Source organism: Alnus glutinosa, chromosome 6, assembly GCF_958979055.1.
Source record: "Alnus glutinosa chromosome 6, dhAlnGlut1.1, whole genome shotgun sequence".
Lineage (NCBI taxonomy): Eukaryota > Viridiplantae > Streptophyta > Magnoliopsida > Fagales > Betulaceae > Alnus > Alnus glutinosa.
Window position 1 is genome coordinate 26,669,749 of NC_084891.1, and position 9,116 is coordinate 26,678,864.

The 9,116-nt window shown below is 39.1% G+C and overlaps 1 protein-coding gene across 2 annotated transcripts; it reads left to right on the plus strand.

Annotated features, from left to right (window-relative positions):
- The first annotated feature begins 1,526 nt into the window (after positions 1 to 1,526).
- LOC133870241 (auxilin-like protein 1) lies at positions 1,527 to 8,888 on the plus strand. 2 transcript variants are annotated; one of them, XM_062307326.1, is made up of 8 exons: positions 1,527 to 2,096; positions 3,025 to 6,715; positions 6,808 to 6,874; positions 7,006 to 7,103; positions 7,189 to 7,254; positions 7,356 to 7,445; positions 8,122 to 8,298; positions 8,711 to 8,888. In XM_062307326.1, the coding sequence occupies exons 1-8, from the start codon at positions 1,729 to 1,731 to the stop codon at positions 8,744 to 8,746; spliced, it is 4,593 nt and encodes a 1,530-aa protein (XP_062163310.1). In that variant the 5' UTR covers positions 1,527 to 1,728; the 3' UTR covers positions 8,747 to 8,888. The 2 variants fall into 2 exon arrangements, with proteins under 2 accessions (XP_062163310.1, XP_062163311.1); XM_062307327.1 differs by having other exon boundaries at positions 3,028 to 6,715.
- Positions 8,889 to 9,116: the final 228 nt, after the last annotated feature.

Sequence of the window (9,116 nt, forward strand, 5' to 3'; positions counted from 1 at the left end):
AATTTTTTTGAACAATTGTACTCATTATTTTATAATTAACCGACTCCGTTTTCTAGTCTAAACAATTGCTTAAAAAACTACTTTACACTAATCTATTTAAAGATAAAAGCTAGATTATTTACTTGGATAAAAGTACATAACATGGCCACCAAGACTGCCAACATCATCATGTTTGCGCAGACTAGTAGATTTTTACAATTCTTTAGCATATTTTTAGAATTCATCTCTAAAAAGAAAAAGGGTTTCTTTTTTTTTTGATCGGTTTCCTTTTCTTTACTTCATAAAAAAGAAAAGAAAGAGAAAAAGAAAAAAAAAACTCTCAAAACAAATTAACAAACCTCTACTATTTTTGTTTTATTTATATTTTAAGGAGTTTTATAATGTTGGGTGGCTATTGAGGCTAAAAGAAAGCAATCAGCTGGCTATAAAAAGAAGAGACGGCATTGCCATTATTTATTGGAAAATGCGGGTCCTATTCAAAAGGCTTGAATCGCCGAGTCACCTAAAGACTAAAGATATAAACATCTTTTTGGGAAATGAAATCAGGATCACAAAATAATGATAAATAGGGGAAAAAGCCAATAATAATTCACTCCAAACCTCTGTTCCATGATTAAAGCCAACAAAACAACGCTTACAAAAAATAATAAAAAAGAAAAAGAAAAAAGACACATAGGAAGAAGCACCTATCGTCTGTGGCCCCCAAAATGGGGTGCAACGATGCCAGGTCAAAATAAAAATACTTGGATCACATGGCTTGTAGCCTCTACGAATTGGGGGGGGGTCCCAACTCCCAACCTTACCCGGTCGGGTATGTCGTCTTTATATGCCTGTCTCTATCCCCATCTGAAAGTCTTGGGGTTTGAAAATCTCGAACGTTTCAATCTCAAATAATTGATTCACCAAACAACACAACAATCTCCATGTTTTATACAAATCTCGTACTTTGGTGTCAGTCAATATTAATCTCATTTTAACACATGGATAAAAAAACATTAAGCAAGAAAATTTGATAAGAAGGTAAAAAAATCAACACCTAAAGCAAAAAATTTTCAATTATTTATTTATTTTCTTATTAGATTTTCAAAACTTTGAATTTTGGTGTTGAAAAAGGGTTTATTTAATCACACAAACAACAAAAAGATGACTGTAAAAAAAAGAATAGGCCAATGGCGACTAAAAGAAAAGAAAAAAAGAATGCATGGGAGCAATATAATAAAGAAAGAAAAGGTGTAACACACGTGTGGCCTCTCAGCGCCCCCACATCACAACGGCTAAGCCTAGCACTCTTTCTTTGTAATTGCGAAAGTACCCTTGCACGACGCAGATTCGGTGTCGCTCATTGGTTGACAGGTTGGACGTGAACGGACTCCACGACAACGGAGAAGCCAAATTGATTTCAGAAATGAGGGAGCAGTGAAGGCTCACCTCTCACATTCACCGGTTCAGCCGGTCACCCGTGTTGGTCATCGGCCGAGTTTTTGCTTCACTTCCTTCAAAGTTCAAAGGTCCACGAAAAATCGCCGATTCAGCGAGAGCCGTAACGCGCTTGACAGTTAGAGCGCATTTTTCCCTCACCTTCTCAGAAAATTCCTCTTTTTCTCACGCTCATTTTCTCGGCCTTCTTTCTTCTTCTCAGCGTCCGACTCTGCAGAGAAAGAAGAACGCAGAGAAGAAGAAGAAGAGGAGGAGGAGCAAACTGCGTAGAGCTTTAGGTAGACGCTGATAATGGAGTACCAAGCTTCCTCTGCTACTCTCTCCAAGAGACTCTCCAGCGGCCATAGATTGAGCTCAAAATCAGGGTACGACGGCGTTCTCTCTGCTCCGTCGTCGAAGTTGAGGGCTCCGAGCTTTTCGTCTCGGGTTGTTCAAGACTACGGCGAGATATTCGGTGGCTCCGAAGCCTCGCGAGCCTCCTCGATTCCGTTTCTCGACGTTCCGGCGCCGAATGGACGAAACATTTCGGTTGACGTTCGGAGCTCGAAGCTAGATTACTCGACGGTTTTCGGTGGCTTTGGAGGATTAGATTTTGCGGTATCTTACGAGGAGCTCGTTTCTGAGCCAAAGAAAAGGAATGGTTTTTCGGAGAAAGCGCGGTAAAAAACTCACTCTTTGCCTTTTTATAGACGGTCATTTTTTCTTCTAAACCCCTGTTTGGTTGCTGAGTAATGGCGGAAACGAAAGTTTTGAGAAAAATAGTTTTGTAAATTTGGTACGCAGAAGTAAAAAACGTTAACTTCTAATATGAGTGTTTTGGTCCAAATAATATTAGTTCTAAAAGTTCAAAATTTTATCGTTGATTTTCTTCTCTGTTATTTCCTTAATAAAATGAAGCATGTGAATGGGTTTTGAGTGATGGGGAAGTAGGTAATTTTTGGCAGTTAAGTAATACTTGAGTTTCAGCAAAGTTTTATACAGTTCACCAGGAGATCAGGGTAATGTGAATGAGTGAGGTAAATCGGAATTTTGTTCTTGTTTTTGTTGATGCAATTGCAAAAATATGTTCACAATAGTTGGTCATGGCATAGGGAAACCAAAACAAAAGAGGAAAAAAAAGGAGGGACTTTATAAGAGTTGTTATTGTTTATGAATGGAGTTTCAGGTGTGGTGGAAAATCCCATCTTTAGAAGAAACAACAAACGTAATCGGTTGATATAGCATGGATACTGTATTTGTTGTACAAGAATAGTGAACTGGCAGAGTGGGAGTGCCCCTGTTTTGATTCATATTTTTAGTGTTCATAATGCAGGAATTTTGTTTGATATCATCCTTTATTTCATCCCTTGAAGAGATAGACAATGATTGGATGCATATAATAGCTGATTTTGTTGTAAATTTTCGCACATATACGATTTAGTAGTCTAATCTGCCTGCCTCTTCTTTCCCTCTTATTCTCTGGCCTTTTCTTCTTCATCTCGTCCACAATGGCACTGAGAGGAATGAAATAGTTCTCTTAGCATTTGAGTCAACATGTAGAGGTAGAGCATTGGCCTTATGTTATTGTTTTATCTATTTGGTATTAAGTAGGAGTCCACGTGAAAGAGCAACCCCTTTGGAAGGAGCAGATCCTTCTGATTGTCAAGAAAAGAATCAGATGTATTCACATGAAGCAACTTATGAGTCATTTGATGGCGTGAAGAAGTTCAGCATGTCATACAATAAAATCAATCAAGGAGGCAAAAATGGAACCAATGGGACAACCCACATAGCTCAGCTTCATGCTGTTCCTGGTTATACGTGTTTAATTGATGAAATCACTCCATTGCACATGACCAGCAGCAACAAACCAGTATCTTCTGCAGTAAATGATGCTTATCATACCAAAAAGCTCAGTGAAGGGGTAACTGAAGGCGTGTGCTCCACTGAAGTTGTGAAAGATCTTCCTGCTGGTGGTGCTAGCAAAAAAAAGTCTAAAAGTGGTGTTGCACTTCAAAATAAATCTGATTACTGTGGGTCTGATTCAATTGATATGTTGTTTGGTGCATATGAATCTGCCCATGGACATTCTAAGAAAGTCTCGCCATCTTCAAGCCCACTGCCCAACTTACATAATACCAAGAGTGATTCTGAGAGTTCAGCGGCCTCTAAGTTTGGGGTTTCTGGAATTGATTATGAAGGTGCTGGACGTGCTTCTTCACCATCATACTTTGATGAGGAAGTAGATGTAAATTCATATGCTGCTGCCTCTGTGGCTGCTTTGAAAAAGGCGATAGAGGAGGCTCAAGCAAGTATGAAAATTGTAAAAGAATCAATGGCCAGAAAGAAGGAAGGCCTTCAAAATCGTGTGAAGTTGAGCTCTAATCATGGCCAGAAAGATAAACAGAGAAGGGAGGGTAAAGTAACAGACAAAACAAACAAATCCAAAGGAAAGAAGGAGATGGAGATGTATAAAAAGGAGGATGCTCCATTGAAAGTTTCTGCTGGTACGAGAGAGCAGAATGGGATGAGAGAAGGCCACCTAACTCCAGACTTTGGAGTCAGGGAGAAATCTTTTGGCACTAAAGCAGCTTTAGGAGAAACTTGTGAGAGGGAATTGAAATCAACTCAAGCAGATCATAGGCAGGAGGCAGCAAAAGTGCGGGATGCAGTGGAACCGTTCTATGGACTTGCCAAGAGAGGTAAACACAAAGTAAAAATGTCAGAGTTTGAGCAGGCAGACAATATAAAGAAAGAAGTCTTTGAGAAGCCAGAAGAATGTAGGGAGAGATCAAATACAGTTAAAGAGGCTCATAAGAAGGATGAGATCGAGAGGAAAATACATGTGGTTAAAGGAGCAGTTGAAAGTGAAGAACATGAAGGCGAATTAAAATCAGCTCAACGGGTTCATGATCAGGAAGAAAATGAGAAGAAATTAGAAGTTGTTCAGGAGCAGGAAGACTCTGAGAAGAAAGTACAGGAAATATGTGAAGAGAAACTAAGAGATTTTCAGGAACCAGTAAGTTATGAGGGAAACATTGAGACCCAAGAGTTTGAGGAAAATGAGGACATGAAGGGGCAGATGGAGGCTCAGGAGCGGGGAGAAAATGAGAAGAAAGTAAAAGAGACGTGTGAGGAGGAAGACACTAAGAGGGAACAAGAGGATGTGCACTATGGGAAAGAAACCGAAAAGAGGTTAGACAAAGTTCATGAGCATCCAAGAATTGAGATGAGATTTGATGACTTCCATGAGGAGGAAGAAAATGGGAAGAGTCTTAAAGAGAATGGTGAGTTGGAAGGAAATGAGAAGCTTCAAGAGGCTGGAGAAAATGAGAGGTTACTTAAAGGGTCTGCTTATCAGATTGAAGAAAAAGAGAAGAGACAAAAGGAGACTTGCGAATCGATAGAAGCTGAGAAAACACAAATCGAGATTGATCACAGTGCAGAAGATGAGAAGAAATTTGAAGTGGTCCAAGAAGCTCTTAATTACAACAATCTTGAGACAGCTGATGATCAATGTAAGCAGGACAAAAGTGAGAACCCAAACAAACATCAAGAAGCCAGTAGACATATAGAAAATGATGAAGATGTGGAATTAATTTTAGAGGTAGCTGCACATGAAAAGAATGGCAGTACAATTGAAGTAAATAAGGATTCCATTAAACAGGAGGAGAGTGGAGAAGAGTTGGAACCAGTTAGAGATGAAAAGACGGTGACAGTGGCTGAAGAAGCACTTTATCATGAGAACAATCTTGATGCCACTGATGATAGAGGTAAGCAGGATGAAAGGGAGAGCCTAAGTGAAAATCAGGCATCCAATAGACATATAGAAAATGAAGAAGATGTGGAATTAATTTTAGAGGTAGCTGCACATGAAAAGAATGGCAGTACAATTGAAGTAAATAAGGATTCCATTAAACAGGAGGAGAGTGGAGAAGAGTTGGAACCAGTTAGAGATGAAAAGACGGTGACAGTGGCTGAAGAAGCTCTTTATCATGAGAACAATCTTGATGCCACTGGTGATAGAGGTAAGCAGGACGAAAGGGAGAGCCTAGGTGAAAATCAGGCAGCCAGTAGACATAAAGAAAATGATGAAGATGTGGAATTAATTTTAGAGTTAGCTGCCCATGAAGAGAATGGGAGTACAATTGAGGTAAATAAGGCTTCCGTTGAACAGGAGGAGAATGGAATAGAGTTGGAAACAGTTAAAGATGAAAAGATGGTGAAAGTGGTCAAAGAAGCTCTTTATCACGAAAACAATATTGAGACCATTGATGATGGATGTAAGCAGGATGAAAGGGAGAACCTAAGCGAAAGTCAAGAATCCAGTAGACATGTAGAAAACGATAAATATGTGGAAGTAACTCAAGAGGTATCTTCCCATGTAGAGAAAAGGAGTACAATGAAAGTAAATACAGCTTCCTTTGAACGCAAAGAGAATCAGCAAGAATCAGAAGCAGTTAAATATACAATAGAAACCATTGCTTTTGACTCAGATGGGGTAAATTCCGTTGAAACTGAAATGAGCTTCGGGCAAAAGCAAAATGAACAACATGCAGAAGAACACGAAGAAGTGTGCAATCTGGGAAGGGACATTGAAGAATTGGATTCTGAACTGGGGAAAATCTATGAGAACATCAAGGAAGTTGAAGTTGCTGCAGATCAGGAAGAAGACTGGAAGAACTCAGAGTCCTTTCACAAGGAAAGATGGGTTGATGATGGAAACAAGGTGAAAGCAACTCAGCTTCCTAGCATGTTTGAAGGGGAAGGTAAAAGTGTGGAAACAGCTCAGGAGATCAAAATAACCCAGACTGCAGAAAAACATGAGGAGAATCATCAATCAAACATGACAATTGAAGAGAAGGAAAGCAATGATACTCTGCAAAAGGAAGTGGAGTTGGAAAAGCAACAGTTTAAAAAAATAGACGAAGTGAAGAAGAGGGAAAGGGAAAGAGAAAGAGAGAAGATGGTTGTTGAAAGAGCTATCCGTGAAGCTCGTGAAAGAGCATTTGCTGAAGCCCGAGAAAGAGCAGAAAGGGCTGCTGCTGAGAGAGCCTCTGCTGAAGCTCGTCGAAGGGGAATGGCAGAGGCTCGAGAAAAGTTGGGGAAGAATTCTGCAGAGGCTAATGAAAAGTTGTCAGCCGAGAAGACTGCTATGGAAGCCAAACTTAAAGCTGAACGTGCTGCTGTAGAGAGAGCAACAGCAGAGGCTCGAGAGCGTGCCCTAGAAAGAGCAATGTCTGAGAAATTTTCTGGTGCTTCCAGAGATGATGGAAGGAGGCAGAGCTTTTCGACCCATGTGTGTTTTCTCTGTTAAATCCTGTATCACTTGTTATTTCCCATGAAACTTGTCCAATGACATGGTAAATTAATAGATAGAAATTCTTGCAGGATCCACAGCATAAGGGCTCAGGTCCTCCCAGCAATTCAACTTACCCCAATTCTTCAAGTCCCGGTGGTGAGTGCCTCCTCACCCCCTACCACCCTGAAATAGCATCTCACATATGTCTCACTTGTTACTTGATATGAAGATTTACCTGTACTTCCTGCTCTCCAACTTTCTGAACGAATTATATTTTCTTGATGAAGCTCCCCACTCTACTGAGAGATTTGATGGAGCTAATGGGGAATCAACTCAGAGGAATAAAGCTATATCTGAGAGGCATGAAAGAATAGTAGAGCGTGCGGTATGTTTCATGCTTCTGTTTAGATTTAAATATACAGGTCTAGCATGAAACAGGTTTGCTTCATACTTTTTCTGGTTTCCTTCAGGCTAAAGCTCTTGCAGAGAAGAATAAGCGTGATTTTCTTGCACAGAAGGAGCAAGCAGAGAGAAATGTAATGATCTGTTCTATTGAGTTAAAGAAATTCTTGCAATTACAACCAACTGTCCAAGACCTGCAGGCTTGTCTTACTGTCTGAATCTCATTTTGTGGCAGAGATTGGCAGAAGCACTTGATGCTGATGTTAAAAGGTGGTCAAGCGGGAAGGAAGGGAACTTGAGGGCACTGCTTTCGACGCTACAATATGTGTGTGCAAGCCTTTCTTCTTGTGCTTTATTATAAATTTGTCTCTATGCTTTGTACTTCTATATTGGTAACATCTTATCTTGTTTTCAGATTGTCTTATCTTGTTATGGTCCCCCACTTCGATTCCCACCCCATTAGGTCTTTTCGGTCCGGAGCCGGCTGGTAATCCAAAAAGAAAAATTAAAGAGAAAGAAAAAATAAAAAACCTTGACATCTTATAGGATATCGTAATATTTGGTGCGAACTTATTGATTGTCTGCCTCATTAATATATCCAAAGTCTAGCTGATATGTAAAATCCTTTTCCTGTTGAAGTACTCGTATCTTTTTGTTGTGTATTCTCCTAATGCTGTGGCAATTTTTTCTGTTGAGGAATGCTGATAAGATAGCAAATTTAAAACTATGATTTTGTAAGCATCAAATAAAGAATGAAAAAAACAAAAAGAAAGGGAAATGCTTCTGTGTTTATATAAATCATATATCATGCATTAATAGAACTATGAGTGCTATTTTGCTTTAAACAAAATGTTTGATTTCTCATAGTGAATGCTGACTTTTTATGTTCCAATTTCTTTAATTACATTGATAACGAGTAAAATAAATTCCAAGCTGCCTTCTGTTAGCATTTACTATAGCACTTCAATCAGTATGATTTAACTGGATGGTTGTACTGGCAGATCCTTGGGCCTGATAGTGGTTGGCAGTCAGTTCCTCTAACAGATGTTATTACGACCAGTGCTGTAAAGAAAGCTTACCGCAAAGCTACTCTTTTTGTTCATCCTGACAAGTTGCAGCAGCGGGGTGCAAGCATTCAGCAAAAGTACACTTGTGAAAAGGTTTTTGATCTTCTAAAGGTGCGTTTCTGATACTGTTCTTGCATTATTATTAAGTGGAGAACTTGATTAGGGTCAGCATAAAATTAAACTAAAGTAGAGAAGAAACTCCAAGCATAATGCAATATGTGAGGTTATCATTTGCATTCATTCACAGTTCACTGATACTCAACAGCAGGTCAAAACTGAAGTGATACCCATACTTGATTCCATGTAATCCTTTGAATTCTTTCATCCCCACTAGGCATAGTGCAATTATGAGACTCAGTGATATTCACATTACAGAAACGATATTGGCTTCTGGATTTAGTGTTTTCATTAAGTTTCAAAATTATTGAAAAAAAAAAAAAAAAAATTCTTTCTCCTGATTCAACCAGATCTTCATTTTCAAATCTCGCTAACCTATATTCTTTTTTGGTTTTTCTATATCCAGGAGGCTTGGAACAGATTCAACGCTGAAGAACGGTAGATAATTTTTTTGTATTTATCTCATAACCAAGTAATACAGTTAAAAAACCACTTGTAGGCAATTTCTCTCATTTGTGCAAATTCTGCACACAAGTTGTAACTCCATGAAATAGCATCAAATGAGAAGTCATTTTGAGGAAAAACTGGTGACATTCGTTCTTCTTTTCCGAGGAGGGAGACACCCCCATCTGCGGCCTTTAGGAAAGTAAGCTAGGGCCTCGGGATCTAGTAATTATAGAAGTTCATCATGTGTCTCTTGTGTCCATCAAAAAATGAGGTGGCTTTTAAAATCACTATTAGACTTGTGATTGATCACTATTGAATTTTAATTATAAAAGCCACTTTATTGTTAGACGGACACAAGAGTGACA